At 41.9% G+C, this 18,667-nt stretch overlaps 1 protein-coding gene across 13 annotated transcripts in view; it reads right to left on the bottom strand.

Annotated features, from left to right (window-relative positions):
• The window catches only part of DDX3X (DEAD-box helicase 3 X-linked), a 215,681-nt gene that overhangs the window by 120,246 nt on the left and 76,768 nt on the right, over positions 1 to 18,667 (bottom strand). For 4 of the 13 annotated variants that reach the window (XM_033947566.1, XM_033947568.1, XM_033947565.1 and 1 more), the window contains exon 4: positions 17,081 to 17,140. The exons of the other annotated variants lie outside the window; for them this stretch is intronic. In XM_033947566.1, the coding sequence (XP_033803457.1) occupies positions 17,081 to 17,140 (60 nt within the window). The remainder of the gene's footprint in view (positions 1 to 17,080; positions 17,141 to 18,667) is intronic. 13 annotated transcript variants of the gene reach the window in all.

Genomic DNA, 18,667 nt, shown 5'->3' with positions numbered 1-18,667 from the left:
AAGGCTAGATGTAAGAACCTTCAAGTTCAGCCTCCAGGGGAATTGTACAAGAACTCTGTCCTGGAGTACCCCCCTTGCCAGTCAGGTTTTCAGGATATCCACATGCATATGTATGAAAGAAATTTGCATATAATGGAGACAGTGTATGCAAATCATGTTTTTGCATATTCATTATGGATATCCTGAAAACCTGACTGGCAAGGGGCTACTTGAAGACCGAGTTGAAAAACATTGATCTAATGTACCTGGGGTAACGGGGGATTAAGTGACTTGCCCAGGGTCATGAGGAGCAACATGGGATTTGAACACAACCTCGGGATGCTGAGGCTGTGGCTCTAACCATTGCACCAGTCTTAAAGCAGTATTCAATCTTCAAATGACTGCCTCATTCTTAAGATTATCCTGCATCCCTTAACCAAGCCTACTTAAGTGACCATCAGGGCTGCCCAATTCACTACGGCGAGTTGATTTGAATTGATGTGTTTTCTTAAATTAATTTTTTAAAAAATTGGATTCTATTCAGTGAGTCCCGACATACCTCTGGGTCTCCTAAAGCAGCAGCACTTGTGACAGTGGGAAGAGGTCAGACAATGTGAACAGATTGCTGCGGCCCTGCCCCACTAGGGCCTTCCCTCTGCCACATCATTGATGTCACTGATGATGTGGATAATGCGGCAGAGGGAAGCCCTATCAGGGCAGGCCGGAAGCAGCCTGTTCAGCACACTGCCTCTGCCCGCCAGCCACTGCTGCTTCAGGAGGCCCAAAAGATGTCCGATATGAAGGTTTAAGGGGGGGAGGGGGGAATTGGTCAGGAGGTGCTGCACAAGGAGACACGAGAGAGGAAAGACAGGAAGAATTGTTGGACATGGTGTGGACGAAGGGAAGAGATGCAACAGAGGTAGAAATGGGCAAGGAAGAAATGGTGGAGGGGAGGGACATACATGGAGGAGATAAATGTTGACATAGGGTGGAGAGCCAGAAAAATATTGCACATAGATGGAGGGGAAGAGAGAGGTTTGATCTAGCACAAGGCAGGGGGAGAGAGAGATGGTAGACAGTGGGAAAGAAAAAATGTTTGATATGGCAGTGGAAGGGAAGGTACAAAGATGAAAGATGAGCACGGAGAAAGAAGAAAACGTAAAGTTGGCAGGAAACCCTGGTGAGCAAGTTAAAAGGAGACAAACAGAAACCAGAGCCTGGGACCAACATGATTTGAATAATAAAATGACTAGACAACAAAAGGTAGAAACAATTTTATTTTCTATTTTGTGATTACAATGGGTCAGATTTGTAATCTATCCTGCCAGAGGTGGTGTTAAAGACAGCGTGTGTGAGCTATGACCTAACAGAGGAAAGTCTTTTGTTTACACCACAGCATCGGCATGAGGTTGTAGAGGGCAAAAAGGGAAGATACAAAAAGAGTGAAGATACAAAATAAGCTTGTCTGGCCATTTGGGGAAAAAAATATGCCTGATTGGATGGGCAAAGCAAATCGAATTGAAAATTTATTTTTTTCCCCAATTCTTTAGTTTTTCATCTTCCATCAAGTACACAATATTACATCAATTGAATCATACATATCACTTGAAATTATTTCTATTGTCATCTTAAATACATAAATTATCTCCCTCCCCCACCCTTTTCACAAATATTGCAATAAAAAAATTACATCTGCTATATTCATAGATATTGATTCAACCTATATTATAACTATATACCACCCCCTCCCATAATTATAGTTATACAATGTAAAAAGGTGTCTAATCACTACAATAAGTTGTCAATGGCCCCCAAATCTTTTTAAAATTATTATAATTCCCTTTTTGTATGGCAATTGTTCTTTCCATTTTGTATATATGGCACAACGAATTCCACCAGAAGGTATAATTAAGTCTTGTGTAATTTTTCCAATTTCTGGTGGTATGTTGAATGGCGACTCCTGTCATTATTAATAAAAGTTTATTATTTTTTGATTAAATTTGACTTTTTATTCTCATTGACGTCCCAAATAGGATTGTATCATATGATAGGGCTACATGGTTTTCTAATAAACAATTGAGACCAAATTGATTTCCAAAAGGCCATGATACAGGGACAAAAGTATAATAAATGATCTAGAGTCCCTGCTTCCAAATTACAATACCAGCATTTATTAGACCTAAGAGCTATCCAACTTCCAAAATCTAATCTAATCTAGTCTTCAATTTATATACCGGGTCATCTCCCAATGGAGCTCGACTCTATTCACATGTAATTAAGACTCGAGTAACCAAAATGATCTCTACCATCATCTCAAATTAGCTAAAATTCATGATTGGCTAAATGCGAATATACTTTCTCTAAGCATTTCTAAATCAAGCACCATGCTTTTTCCATGAAAAGAAGGTTTAGGTTTAGAGTTAATTGCTTCGGTTTTCATCGACAATGTCCCTCTTAAATCAACTCCAACAACCAAAATATTAGGTGTTCTTATTGATAATAAACTTTCATTCTGTCCTCAAATCAGTGCGCTAGTCAAAAACTGTTTTTACAAACTTAGGATAATTAGTTCTTTGGTCCCCCTCCCTGGATATTGCGATATCAAATATTTTAAATAAACCTGAAACTTAAACTTGATTTTAAAAAGATTTGGGGGCCATTGATAACATATTGTAATGATTAGACACCTTTTTACACTAGAAGTATATTTATAATAAAGGGAAAGGGGGGTTATGTAGTTGTATTATTGGGCTTAATCAAAATTTTTGTTTATAATATATTTGATATGATTGATTTACAATATTTGTGAAAAGGGAGGGTGGGGGAAGGGCTTAAGTTATTTATTTAAGCTGAAAATTGATATTTGTACACTTGATGCAAGATGAAAAAACGAATAAAGAATTGGAAAAAAACCTTAATTTTTAAATTCTTTATTCATTTTTACATATTACAAGTGTAGAAGAAAAATCATTCGAACTTATATACACTTGATTTCAAGTTTAAGTATTTGATTAATCACTTACTCAAATATCTAAGCGATGAACAAATCATTCAATTTACAGATAACAGGGGTTATAAAAAAGACAGATGGACACTGAACAAAACATTAAATTAACGAGTAACAGAATAAACAGAAAAGGAAAAAAAGGGAAAGGCAGGGTAATGAAATATAATAATAATGAAAGAAAGAAGGACGATTATGGTAAAAAACAATAGGAGGGAAATAAAAGTAGCAGCCTTATGAGAATAAGCAAAAATAGGCTGGACTCCTAAATATCATAAGCATCTTTGAAAAGAAAGCTCTTAAGTTTACTTTTAAATTTATCTAAGTTCTTTTCTTCTCCGAGATAAACAGGGAGGGAGTTCCAAGTTTGAGGAGCTGTAACAGAGAAGATAAAATGCCGCCGTGTATTAATAACTTTAAGTGAGGGCGTAACTAAGATGTTGGTCAATAGATCTCAGTGATCAGATTGGAGTATAAGATCAAATTTCCTTGCTTTCATTATGAGTTTAATTGAGGTACAGTGGTGCCTCGCATAACGGCCGCCTCGCACAGCGGACGCTGCGCACAACGAACTTTATGTCGTGATCCGTATAACGTACTTCGTTTCACACAACAGTCGCCCGAGCTGCATCCTTCCGGGGTTCCTGCGGGGTTGGATCGCAGCGGGGTTGGTCGAGGGTAGTCTCCTTCTCCTTACCTGCCCTGTCGCAGCACACAGCCGAACGGAAATCTTCCCGATGTCAGCGCTGACGTCGGAGGGAGGGCTTAAGCAAAGCCCTCCCTTCCTCCGACGTCAGCGCTGACATCAGGAAGACTTCCGGTCGGCTGTGTGCGGCTGCGGCAGGGCAGGTAGGAAGAAGGCAATGGCGAACGAAAGAGGGGGGAGGGGGCGGTCCGCCCCGAAGAATGTGCACAGCTGGTCAGGTCCCCCGATCGACCGACAACAGGCCCGGCCGACAAACCTCCCTGCCCTGTAGCCGCGAATCTAAATTACCTCTTACAGCAGCTTCAATAATCCAGCTGCTGTAAGAAGGTAATTTAGATTCGCGGCTACAGGACAGGGAGATTTGTCCGACCGGGCCTGTTCTGTTGTCGGTCGGGTGCAAAAGCGCCACAAAGGTGGAGGCAGGGAGGGAGGAAAGGTGGAGTGGAGAAGAAAAGACGCTTAAGGGGGGAGAAGGCCGCTGAAAGTACTGGGGAAGACAAAGGGGTCTAAAAGAACGCTGAAAGGACATGGGGTAAACGGGAGGAAGGGGGGGGAAGGACCCTGAAAGCACTGGGGAAGACAAAGGGGTGGAGAAGGCCGCTGAAAGGACATGGGGAAAACAGGGGTGGAGAAGGCCGCTGAAAGCACATGTTGGAGCAGGGGATGAGAGGGAGGGAGAGAAGGGGAAATATTGGACAAGGGCAGAAGGGATGCTAAATCATAGGGTGACAGGCAGAGAGAACAACAGGAAAAAGAGTGGAAGCAATCTTGAACCCTGAGGGTGAGGGCAGAGAGAGGTGGTGAGATGATTGATCATGGGGAGAGGGACAAAAGGGAATAGAGATGGGATAGGAAGATAGTGGAAGTAAAAGGACAGGGAGATGTATGTTTTTAGATGTATCTAAATAAAAATAATAACAAAAAATTTATCTTTTTTATGTCATCTTAGCATATTTTATGCTGCAGAACGAATTATTTTTTTTTACATGTATTCCTATGGGAAAACGCGTTTCACATAACGAACGTTTCACATAACAAACTTGCTCCTGGAACCAATTAAGTTCGTTGTGTGAGGCACCACTGTATTTTGAATGATCTGCAAATGTCTAATTTCTTTTTGAGCTATTCCCATAAGTAAAGCATTACAATAATCAATTTTCAAAATAACCAGGGAATGAATTAGTATATTAAGAGACTTTGGGTCTTATTTTTTCTCCACCTTTAAAAATATAACTTTTCAGCCAATACCTATATTCTACTTAAACTTGACATAAATTCTCTTAATGTTTTAATTCATTCTCTCGTAATATCCAAAATTGATTATTGTAACTCATTATATAAAGGGTTGTGTCTAAAAGGTATAACAAGTCTTCAACTTATACAAAACACAACTATTAAAATTATTTCGGGTTCTAAAAAATTTGATCACGTCACCCCTTTGTTACAAAAAGCTCACTGGCTGCCTTTTGTACATAGGATTACCTATAAAATTGCCCTCGACTTTTAAAACTATGCAGATTTAATACCCCGGCATTCATAGATAGACTGCTGATCCCTTTATGACCCTCCCAGAACTTTACAATCAGCCTCACAGCATTCCCTTAACATCCCATCCCTAAAGATAATTGGTACTCGTCGTACTCTCATTTTCTCAGTCACCGCCCCTTTAAATTGGAACTCTCCCTCTATACCAAAACTTGCAGAAATTTAAAAGCAGCCTAAAATGCTTGCTTATTAAAGATGCCTACAACTGATTTTTTACATACATTCTTACTTCCGCACTACTTAACTTTCCCCCTTTCCTATTGTATTTTCCTTTTATGTATTCTTTAAGAAATTGTAGTTCTTCCCTTTTTTCCCAATATTTTCAGTCCATAAGTATATTTGTTTAGTTGGTGTATGTCTAATTATTTAAAAAGTTTGTCTCCCAGCTATTTTAAATTACTATGTACAACGCTTTGTACCTTTGAATAAGCGTTTCATCAAAATTTAACTATGAAACTATGAGTACATACGAAAAAGTACATAAGAGCATAAAAGAAAAAAAGCTGGATCATCATCAATTCTTTGATACTATAGTTAAGCCATTTAAATCAATTCAGTAGACCAAATCGAATAGAAAAATTTTTCCCTGAATCGGGCAGCATTACTAAACACATGCATTTTCAATCCTGTTTCAAGAATAGCTAGAGAAATTACAGATTAAGATAAAATGCCCAAAGCATACATTTAAACAATGCAGGTTTCAGATTTTTAGTAGAACTGGTTAGACACAAGGCTTATTTCCTCAGAAAAGCATTAGTGTCCATAACAAGGAATAAGCCAGACATTTAACTAAAAATACCATGCTTCAAATGGTTAAGTCAAGCTAGCCAAGAGAAATCAAAAAAATTCCCACATGCTGCTGTAATTACCACCGAAAGGTGGTACAGCAGCTATTTTCATTTCTTCAATATGGTCACTGAATATCCTGAAAACCAGGCTGGCTGGTGTATCCAGAAGGTTATAAAGAGCCAGTGATCTGAGTGATCATGAATTACCATATTTTTCGCTCCATAAGACGCACTTTTATTCCCCTAAAAAGTGGGTGGAAATAAGAGTGTCTTATGCAGCGAATACCATGTGCCGTGCCCCTCCCCCCGATACCTTTATGTAATCCTGGCGGTCCAGCGCTGCATCGGCAGGCTCCCTTGTTGGTCCTGCACTGCCACCCGAATGGTGCCATTGGTTCTCCCATTCTGGCAGATGCGTGGGACCAGCCAGGCGGGCTCGCAACTGCCTCTCATTGCTGCAACAGATGGGGACTTGAGCAGCCATCCAGCAGGGGAGGCTGCCGATGCAGCGCTGGACCGCCAGGATTGCATAAAGGTACCTGGGGGGGAGTTCTTCATAAAGGTACTGGGGGGGAGGGGTCCTGCAGAAAGGTACCGGGGAAGGGGGGGATCTCCTGCTGGAATTACAGGAAATTACCACAATCACTAATTTAAATTTACAACAAATGTACAGCTGAGGCAAGAGGCCTTGTGCTAGATATGTGAATTGCTTTAAAAAAAATAAAACAAGAGGAAATAAAAATGTAAAAGTATTAGAGATGTGCATTTTCCAAAGCTGAGCAGGAAACAAAAATGTAAAAGTATTAGAGATGTGCATTTTCCAAAGCTGAGCAGGAAACAAAGACTTCCCTGTCCCTACCTGCCTGCCAGCCACTAGGCACTGCCCTGTGCCCTGTCCCCATCTGGCCTGTCCCGGCCTACCACTAGACCACAAGAAGGGGGACAGGGTACAGAGCATGGCAGGGAGGGGTCAGCGTGTAGAGCCTGGCAAGGAGTGTGGAGTTGGGTGAAGAGCCTGGCAGGAAGAATTTGATTCAGAATGGGTTTTTTTCTTGTTTTCCTCTTCTAAATTTAGGGTGCATCTTATGGAGCGAAAAATATGGTAAAAGTATATTATATCTGAAATACTCCCGAGTAAAAGCAATGTGAATCTTACATGCTTGACTGCTTATGATGGTATAAAATACAAATATGAAAGAAGCTTTTTAAAGATTTAAAAAGTATTCTAGGCCTAAGTGTGTGGACAGGAATACTGGTCGGCCAAGACAGTGTAGCATAGTAATACAAATGAAAACTTTACTAAAGATCGAGTGGATGGGAACTAGATAAATAAAAGTATGGCAGAAAGCACAGTTACTTATCGTAACAGGTGTTATCCAAGGATAACAGGCAGCTATTCTCACATGTGGGTGACGTCATCCATGGAGCCCGGATGCGGACAGCCTTGCAAGCAGACTTGCTTGTAGAAAACTCAAAAGTTTCGAATCTGCCGCACTGTGCATGCGCGAGTGCCTTCCCGCCCAGCGCAGGGCGCGTCTCCTCCTCAGTTCAGATAGCTAGCAGAGAAGCCAACAGGGGGAGATGGGTGGGTTGTGAGAATAGCTGCCTGCTGTCCCTGGATAACACCCATTACGGTAAGTAACTGTGCTTCATCCCAGGACAAGAAGGCAGCCTATTCTCACATATGGGTGACCTCCAAGCTAACCAGAATGGGATAGTGGGAGTGTTGGCAACTTAGGAGAATAAATTCTGTAATACTCTGGCCAAAATGGCCATCCCGTCTGGAGAAAACATCCAGACAATAATGAGGTGAAAGTATGAACCAAGGACCAGGTGGCAGCTTTGCAAATGTCCTCAATAGGAGTGGATCTGAGGAAAGTGACTGAAGCCGCCATGGCTCTGACTTTATGGGCTGCGACTCGTGCTTTGTAGATGCAATCCAGCCTAGATAAGTGCAAAAGATAATCCAAGACAGAAGACAAGGAGGTATTGTGAGGTTCCTTGTTCTGAGAAATGCACCACATAGAAAATCTAGTCCATTTTTGGTGGTAGCATTGTTGAGTGGCAGGCTTTCCAGAAGCCTCTAAAATGTCTAGAACAGGTTGAGAAAACTGAAGAGGAGCTATGTTGAGAGGTACCAAATAGTCAGGTGTAGAGACTGCTGGTTGGGATGAAGTAGAGATCCTTGACTGTGTAAGCAGAAACAGAAAAGGCTGGTAGAAGGTATGGCTCCCTGCTGCTGAGTTGAAGTAGAAGGTAGTACTAAGGTTGCTTGGGCCACCGAGGAGCTATCAGAATCATGGTGGCATTTTCGGTCTTGAGCTTGACAAGTCTTGAGAATGAGAGGGAATGAAGGATATGCATACAGGAAGAGATTCGTCCATTCCAACAGAAAAGCATCTGCCTCAAGGCGATGAGGAGAGTACATCCTGGAGCAGAACTGAGGCAGGTTGTGGTTGTGGGGAGATGAAGAGATCTAGCTGAGGAGTTCTCCACTGAGAAAAAATGTAAAGAGACGAGGAATTGAGTGTCCATTCGTGAGGTTGCAGAAAACAACTCACTTTGTCTGCCAGACAGTTTTTCTCTCCTTGAATGTAGACAGCTTTCAGGAAGGTGTTGTGAAGGATTGCCCAATCCCAAACCTGTAGAGCTTCTTGGCAGAGGGAGAGATCCTGTTCCTCCCCGTTTGACATAGTACATGGTGACTTGGTTGTCCGTCCAAATGAGGACTACCTGGTTGTGAAGATGATGTTGAAAAGCTTTGAAAGCATTGAAGATCACTCTGAGTTCCAGCAGATTGATATGACACTGACGACCCGTGCTGGACCAATGGCCTTGAGTATGGAGACCGTTGAGGTGAGCCCCCCCAAGCATAGGTTGAGGAATCTGTCACGAGGACCTTCTGATGAGAGGGTGTCTGAAACAGTAAACCTCTGGAAAGATTGGGAGAGAGCATCCACCAGCAGAGACACTGTCTCAACGAAGGAGAGACTGAGTGTGAGTGTGAAGATTCCAGTCGAGACACTCGCAAAGACTCCCCTTCTTGTATAGTGTGTGCAGATTCAGCTCTTGGCACAGGCAAGGACTCGACCAATTGTGAGGCTGCTGAATGCCCAGGCTGGACTGCAGGAAATAGAGTCAAGGCAGGACTGTATTTGCTCAGTACCTGGACAAATTCCCGCTCTAAAATGGTCTGGACAGTAGCTTGCAATTGTGGAACTAGCCTCAGCAAGTGGTCCAAAGGTTCCGAGGTAGCAGAAGAAGCATGTTTCGACTTGGAGTGATGCTTGGAAAGTTTGAGGACCACCGCTAGAACCGTCTGCTTAGGGTTGACTGAGACGGAAGTCAAGGGTGTAGCAGAAGAGTCCATCCTGAAAATCTTCTCCACTTGAACCAGACGACATTTGAGGGCTCGAGGCTGAAGGGTAGCACAGCGAACGCACGACTCCAGGAAATGATCAGGCCCCAGGCACGAGCGGTGTGGGTCAGTGAGGGAGCTCGCACGCTGGCACTGGCTATACTTCTTAAAGCCCGTGACTGGCCGGGACATAGAAGGGAAGATAGCTGCCGCAAAGTCAGGCCCCAGTCAGTTGACGAAAAAATGAAAATTTTTTTTTCAATAACGAAAAGAAAAGCACAGTGATCCGGTAATAAAGAAAATAAAACATGAACTGCGGTGAAGAGAAGGCACGAAGCGAACTAAGTTCAGCACAGAGCGTCAAAGACTAACTTCTCAGCTCCGTGGAAAACTGAGAACTTAGGAGACACGCCATGTGCTGGGCGGAAAGGCACTCGCACATGTGCGGTGCAGCAGAGTTTTCTACAAGTCTGCTTGCGAGGCTGTCCGCATCCGGGCTCCATGGATGACATCACCCACATGTGAGAATAGGCTGCCTGCTTGTCCTGTGATAAAATCAAAATTTGTCTGCATTAGCAATGGAAGTCATACTTAATTAACTCTAAAAAAAGTGTTGCTTATCTGGTCTAATAGAATGAAAAAGGATTTAGTTTTTCAGATTGCTAATCACTTGGCTACTTTGCATGGGGGTTTTAGCTAATTTGCATGGCTGGATTGGAAAATGGGCAATCGAGTGGAAAAAAAAACTAAATGGACCGTTTTGTGAATCAGTTTGGTAAAGGCTATCGTAAAAGCTGTGGAAACAGGTTTAGCAACAATTGCTGACTTTAGTGCATCTAATCCCTTATAGGGTTGCAACTGGTAACCAGGAATTTAAATTCTCAGCCTTTACAGATGACTATCTGGTACATTTGATAAACCCACAATCTTTGCCAGCCCTGCTGGAGTTTTGAAAACTATGGAGACTTCTTGGGCTTCAAGTTAAACTTCAGCAAATCTTTGGCTCTAGATACTATGAAAGAAGTGCCAAGATCTGCCTGCTCTCATCTCTTCTCTCTAATTTGTAGCTTGTCTTCATTTACTTTCCTTCTTCTGTTACAAGAAACAGTAAAGGAACACCTAAGTTAATTAGAAACCACTTTGCTATCAATGAAGGAATGGCGATATACAAATAAAAACCAAACCCTAAAACTGGGTGGTTACTTTCCCCTTATAATGGACTGATATCTTTCTACTAGAGAATGACATGGGGCCAAATTTGTCTCTGCAAGAACTCGATTTCCCTGTCCCGTCCCTATGAGTTTTGTCACTGTCCCTATCCTTGCCCCAATCCTGTAAGCTCCACCTTAACTGCACAAGCCTTGAACACTTATGATTTTAAAGTGTTTGAGGCTTGTGCAGATGAGGATGGAGCTTGCAGGAATGGGGCAGGGACAGGAAAAGAACTCACAGGAACGGGAAAAAACGAGTTCCCACAGGGACAGGGAAAAATTTCTCCCCATGTCATTCTCTACTTTCTACTACTTGGGTATACAATTGCCTTTTAATTTTTCATAAAGTTTGCTTGAATAGATGGAGGCTACTATTCTTTATATGGTAGGATAAACTTCAACATCGCTCTATGTACTGTAGTACAGTGGTGCCTCGCATAACGGACGCCTCGCACAGTGAACGCTGCGCATAACGAACTTTTTGTCTTGCTCCCTATAACGAACTTCGTTTCACACAACGAAGTCGCCCGAGGGGCCCGGGGGGGGGGGGCGGAACTACTCTCGCCGCTTCCTAATGTGAGCCGGGAACAGCAGCACCCTCCACCTTACCTTAGATGCCGAGTTTTCCGGCTTTCTTTTTCGGCCAGCCACACACTTTCAAAGAGCAGCACATGCGCGCATGCTCTGTTGTTCAATCTTCTCCTCTGACGCAACCGGAAACCGGAAGTTGCAGGAGAAGAGAACATTGATCAACTTCAGCAGCTGCGCGTGCACAGCTTTTTGAAAGCGTGCGGCTGGGTGAAAAAGAAAGCTGGCAAACTCTGCATATAAGGTGAGGTGGAGGGAGGGAAATGTAGGGCTGCAGAACGAATTATTTTGTTTTACATGTATTCTTATGGGAAAACAGGGCTGCAGAACGAATTATTTTGTTTTACATGTATTCTTATGGGAAAACGCGTTTCACACAACGAACGTTTCACATAACAAACTTGCTCCTGGAACGGATTAAGTTCGTTGTGTGAGGCACCACTGTACTACGAGACTTCTTACATAAAATTCTCAAATTTATTTATTTTATTTTTTTTTGGGGGGGGGGGCAGAGGAAGCCAAAGACCTCTTCATTAGTGATTGGTTCATGAAAATACAGCAGCCTGGGTCTCCTGGATCTTCAGAAATATAATTATGTTTAGACACCCTGGGGACTGGTTCTTAGATTATACTTTCCCATACTTTCTTTGCATGTGCTTCTTTGCTTCATCATTTGTGATGTAATGTTCGCTCCAGGTAGAAACCCCCCCCCCCCCCCCCCCCCCCCGATATAGATGCTGGGCTCAAACATAAGCAATACTACAGCATTCTACAGGACGGCAAGCTGTTTTCATGGGCAGATTTACAAAACAGCTCCAACTTTGTATCAGTTTAGGCTCAGGGGGTTTAAATTTTCCTATGGGAACAAGGTTATGGGATTATTTTGGGCATTTCAGACGATGGATTGTATTCACTCCATAAGAATTACACAAGTTGACCTTGGAATATGGATTTGGGTATTTCATTGGAGGACTTAGACATTGGCTGTTTTGAGTCAATTTTGTATTTACATCAAGCATATATTACACATTTCAAGTTCAAATGAAATTAAATACAAAGAAAATTAAGACCATAAGAATTGCTGCTGCTGGGTCAGACCAGTGGTCCATTGTGCCCAGTAGGCTGCTCACACAGCGGCCCTCTGGCCAAAGACCAGCGCCCTAACAGACTAACCCTACCTGCGTATGTTCTGGTTCAGCAGGAACTTGTCTAACTTTGTCTTGAATCCTGGAGGGTGTTTTCCCCTATGACAAGACTCTGGAAGAGCATTCCAGTTTTCTACCACTCTCTGGGAGAAGAACTTCCTTACGTTTGTACGGAATCTGTCCCTTTTAACTTGAGTGCCCTCTCGTTCTCTCTACCTTGGAGAGGGTGAACAACCTATCTTTATCTACCAAGTCTATTCCCTTCATTATCTTGAATGTTTCGATCATGTCCCCTCAGTTTCCTTTTCAATGGAGAAGAGGCCCAGTTTCTCCAATCTCTCACTGTATGGCAACTCCTCCAGCCCCTTAACCATTTTAGTTGCTCTTCTCTGGACCCTTTCGAGTAGTACTGTGTCCTTCTTCATGTACGGCAACCAGTGCTGGACGCAGTACTCCAGGTGAGGGTGCACCATAGCCCGGTACAGCGGCATGATAACCTTCTCCGATCTATTCACGATTACTTTCTTTATCATTCCTAGCATTCTGTTCGCCCTATTCAACCGCTGCACATTGCACAGATGGCTTCATCGACTTGTCGATCATAACTCCCAAGTCTCTTTCCTGGGAGGTCTCTCCAAGTACCGCCCTGGACATCCTGTATTCGTGCATGAGATTTTTGTTACCTACATGCATCATTTTATACTTATCCACGTTGAAACTCATCTGCCATATTAATCCCATTCCTCGAGCACGATTGTCATGCTGCCATCTTGCATGATTATGTCACGTTGCAGTCACCTTTCATTCTGGTGATATTTTGTCAATTGAGTCTTCTTACAGAGTATTGGGAATCTTTATAGATTCTTCTTTATCGTCAGGTAAACCATCTTATTAAGAAATGCTTTTTCAGTTTATACACACTGAAAAGTGTTCATCACTTGTTCTAACATCTTTTTGCAGTATTGGTCAAGTCCATCTTTCTGGCGCAACTGGACTATTATAATTCCATGTATGTTGGTTTAAGTAAAGGAAATGAGAAAAAAAGGCTCCAGTTAATTAAAAATATTGCTACAAGTTACATAGAAGGGAGGAACTCAGTTGAAGGAAGGTCCTGGAGTTGGCCTGTGAATTTTTTTCTTCCATTGCTGAAGCTCTTAAGATACTGAAGAGCGCTGGGCAAGAAAAGGGGAGGAGAGGGGCCCCCCTCTCCTCCCCTTTTCTTGCCCAGCGCTCTTCAGTATCTTAAGTATAAAAGGGGGTCAACCTGTGGGTATGGGAGTTGCAGGATTGTTGGGGTTTTTTTGTTGTTTTTTTTACTTTAACCAAGGGGGTGGATTGTGGAAGCAGTTGGTACCCATGAAGGGGTGCTGACAGGCTGGCAGGCTCCAGAGCTGAAGGGAAGGTAGAGGATCCTGGATCTGACTGGGGATTAGGGGGAAGGGATGTAGGAGGCGATTCCTGCCTCACACCTAAGGTTAGGCCTCACTCATGTCAAGCAAGCCTGTACCACCTCTGCCTGATGCATTCTGGATGTGTTTACAAGAACTGTGTGTTTCAGTCAAGGCAAGTGGCCCACCCTAACTTGTCCAGCTTCTGTGTGAAACCTGGAGGACTTATGAACTATGTTATGTGCTTATTTATGGCACCGTCCAAGGCCTCTGCACAAGAAGACTATTCATTCTTGCTGTTCTGCTTTGATTGGTCCTGGAGGGCCATCTGACACAACCTAAGGAGAAAGGTGTTTGCGAGGATTTAGACTATGTTTTGATGTGAGGGAGCTCAGATCAAAACTTAGGTTTCTCTGTACACTACACCATAACAATAAGAACTGATAAGTTGCTTCTTGTGACCTGCTCTCGTATGAGAGTGAAGACGCAGAACTGTCTTTTAAACAGATCTGGTTTCTATCACACAAGGAACTCTAGCTAATATATATCACAGCTGCTCCAGTGACAAACGGACTTGTCTAACCATAAGAAGTTCTATCATCTGCTAAGCTGAGGACAAAGAAGAATTCCATCTCCCAGATCTGCTGAGACATAATCTAAAGGGTGAGAAAAGGAATTCTCTCTTTAGCTGGGCTAGATAGAATTGTATTGGTTATGGATAGGAATGTTCGGTTCCCTTGGTGATAAGCTATAACAGATTGCTGCTATTATCAGGACTTAGTGTTGTAAGGAATTACTTTGTGTGTAAGAATTAGTCAAATTTACTAATTTTACTGTGATTACCGAGTAATAATTTGTGTGCTGAAATATATGTATGTATTCAGATACAATGTGAACAATAATTAGTTATTTGCTGCTGGCTTGTGAATATATATTTTTATATCTAATAAAATATTTCATATAACTTTGATTTCCCTTTATTCGTATAAGTTGACATGAATCTGAATTCGTGACTGCAGTCCCTAGATACAAGATGTGCATGCGATTTGTTTATGATGCCTACAGGGAGAGGTGCTGGACCCATGTGGAATTGTGGGCTGGTGCAGGAGGGAAGAGATAGAAACATAGAATATGACGGCAGAAAAGGGCTATAAGCCCATCAAATCTGCCCACCTAGTGACCCACCCTCAGATTTTATCCCGCTAGAGATCCCACATGCATATCACATTTCTTTTTAAAAATCTAGCACACTGCTGGCATTAATCACCTGCAGTAGAAGTCCATTCCAATGATCGACCACCCTTTCGGTGAAGAAATACTTCCTGGCCTCACCATGAAATTGCCCGCCTTTGATTTTCAGCGGATGACCTCTTGTGGTCAAAGGTCCTTTAAGAAAGAAGATATCGTCTTCCACCTCGATGCAGCCCGTGATATATTTAAACGGCTCAATCATGTCTCCCCTCTCTCTACGTTCCTCGAGCGAGTATAGCTGCAATTTATTCAGTCTTTCCTCATATGGGCGGTTCTTGAGTCCCGAGACCATCCTGGTGGCCATTCGTTGAACCGACTCAATTCTCCGCACATCTTTTTGATAATGTGGTCTCCAGAATTGAACACAATATTCCAGATGAGGTCTCACCATGGATCTGTACAAAGGCATTATGACTTTCGGGGCTCTGGCTGACGAAACCTCTACCGGAGCCCCGGTATGGACTCATAAGGACATCTTTTATTACAAGGAAATGTTTCTTCTCATAGAATTATTGTCTTCTTTCTGATGTAAATTGCCTTGAACTAAATGGTATTAAAGTGATTCAGAAATCTTGTATATTAGATTAGATGTGTGTGGCGGTGGTTGGGGGGGCTAATGTTAGAGGGAAAGGAGATGCTAGACCCATGCGGTGGGGGAAATGGAACTGGAGGAAAAGGAGAGGTGCTGGACCTACACCTGGGAACTAGAGGGAGGGGATAAAAAGGTGATGAACCATGGGAGGGCCCACAGATTTAGAATGCCCTGCCAGGTTCTTTGAGGCTGTGTAACAAAGATAGCTTAAGAAATTGTTGAAAACCCATTTGTTAAAGCTTTGTATTAATGCTTATAGTGTTTTATGTACATGCTTTGAGGTTTTGGCAACAAACTTTTAATTATATTTGATAAATTGCACTGTCTAAGTAACATAACTGCAGGTAACAGAATTAACTTTGAAGAATGATTAAACAAAAAAGGTAGAAAATTTTCTATTTTGTGATTAGAATGTATCAGATTTGAAATGTGTATCCTGCCAGAGATGGTGTTAGACATAAATGAGGATTACAAAGCCCACTACCAGGCTGTGCCTTCAGCTTCCAGCAGGCTTAGGGCTCTTTGGCCAGGGGGCAGTTGCCCTAGTTGTACTCCCCTAAATATTCTTACCATGTGTGATCTTTGTTTTGCACAATAAAGGAAGAAATTGATTTCTTTGGTGTTGACTACATGCAAGGTGTGGTTTCTTGGTTTAATTTACTGTGTTTACCATTTTTGGTCAGCTATTATGGATTTGGTATTTTTATTGTGTGTATCTGAGGTATTGTTAGAATGATTTTTCTATGCAGCATTCTCTAGTAATTTGGCTTGTTCAGTTTTCTCTATAGTGGAGGGAATATGGATTTTGTTGATTCTTGTTCTTTGTGATTTATAAAATGAAAGTTGTACAGAATATTTTCTTTTTATATATTAATAAGGACCATTGAGAGCACTTTTAGATCTTCCAAAAATTTTAAGTATTAAAAACTATTCAAGGAAGCATTTAAATGATTTAAATAGGATTTATGAGGAGATATTATACATAGATGCTAGATGTTAGATATCCATCTCTGAAGAAACTCATGTATATAATGCTTGTTTGTATGAAACTATTGTATGTGCCTTTTTGTCTATATCCATTTTATGATTGTATTTTGTAAACCGCCTAGAAATAAGTGGGTAAGAAATTCTTTAAATAAAATTTCAATATAAAATCAATTATTTGAGGCTTGTGAGAATAGGATCAGAGTTTGTGGGAACGGGGACAAAGCTCGTGAGGACGCAAACTTTGATCCCCATTCATTCTCTTCGCTGAAAGCACCCGAGTAGCCATGCTAACAGTTATCAGGCTCTTTTTGTCCAGCATCAATATTGGCTCTCACTTTTGCCAACATGACCCCTGCTAGAAAATTATTAAAGATCACGGAGTTAAGACACCTGATTTAGCCAAAAACCACATCATATCCAACTCAGGTATAAAAATAAGTAATTTTTTTAGAATGTAGTTAGTGAACACTGTGGAAAGAAACCTGCACAACTCAGTTTTCATGCTTAGGCATTCTACCCCTAGCATCAGTCCACTTACAACATCTTGCTGGTGGCACTGAATGGCAATGGATGCTCATGTGGTCACAAACACTCCCTGCTGCAAAAGAAGGAGCAATTCTGCAGTCAAAAAGCTGGCATCAAAACTGCTGCAAGCATGTTACACTGATACCAACTACATTTGGCAGACTTCATGCCTGTAACATCTGGTAGCAAACTCCTGGGTCTTACGGGAGTGTTATGACAGCAGCCTGCTGAATAGACCCTTGCTGAAAGATCACTATAAGCCAAGCTGGGAAATAATTTAAAATAGAAGCATCCCAAGTTGTTGCAAATGAAGGTACCTGGCTCAGATCCTAGATTTCTAAGTTAGTTTTTTTAACTTCCTGCCTCGAATATTCAGGGATCTGAAGGAATACACTTTCTGTACCATCAAATATCTACCACCATTATAAAAGAATCCTCATGTTTGCAAGTGTGAAAATGGAATCAAATGCGAGTACTAACCATTGTCAATTTACCCCATGGCATTTGGGTTAATATTTATAGTTTTAGGATAATGAAGTTAGAATTCTCATTTATGGCGCTGTACAGTAGTGTTAGAGCTCTGAACCTGGGTGCCAAAAATTTGAGGAAGATAATTCATCCTGCATCTTTTGCACAAGGAAATTGAAAGAGCCCAATATTCTCCATCCCTACCACAGAAAGCATACAAGCAGGGAGGATTGTATAACTAGGTGCCATAAGTTACACTTATTTAGCAAGTACTAATTCTGTAACTGAGTGCCCAAGATTTCATTATCATACTAACTTAAGTCAGCACTACACACCTTCATTTAAGTGTGCCCCCTTTGCCACCTACACACAGTTGCCACCTACACACAGCATTTTAGCGTGTAACTCACAGCAGGCACTGACTAGTTTTCACTGAAATCTAGAAACCAGTCCCAAAATATAGCAACTGGCAGCTGAAACCTCATTTCCTCTCCACCCCAACCCCACTGTTCAGTGAAATTCCAGGTGTGTGGGGATGGGGGAAGACAATCCTCTCAAACTGATTTAAGGCTCTTTTCCCATTCTGTGACAAAGTTTAATAAATCAGCTCGGTAAGTTACTACTGCACATCAGCCAAACACGAGATGTTTCACCTCTGGAAGCATCTCAGCAGTGGGACCTTACCCATCTGATAGGTGAAGCAAAGCGGTAATGGCCTCCATTTCACAGTCTCTCTTAGCATGGGTCTCCATCTCTCTCTCATCAACTCCCCACTCCAAGAACCCTCTATCCAGTATCTCAGATCCTACCACTGGTTTCTTTCATCTTGCTAGCTGAGGAAATAGTACATTTGACAGTTCAGCACACTATAAGCAACTGATCAGCTTGATGTAAGCTTGAGCTACATAGTGTAGAAGTTCAGGTACTTTCAAGTTCCATGAGATTTGAAATCACGAGTGCAGGGGGGCCATTGGCAAATTATTGTAATGAGTAGACATCATTTTTCATTGATAATATATTTATACATAGGGGGAAGGGGGTTGGTATGAAATTTTATTAAATAATTAAGATTATAATATTTATATGTTATGTTTGATTGAATTAATTGAGGAAGGGTGGGTAGAAAGGAAAT

Source organism: Geotrypetes seraphini, chromosome 6 (genome assembly GCF_902459505.1).
Source record: "Geotrypetes seraphini chromosome 6, aGeoSer1.1, whole genome shotgun sequence".
NCBI lineage: Eukaryota > Metazoa > Chordata > Amphibia > Gymnophiona > Dermophiidae > Geotrypetes > Geotrypetes seraphini.
Note: the sequence above shows the minus strand (reverse complement) of the source record. Positions and strands in the feature narration are given on the sequence as shown.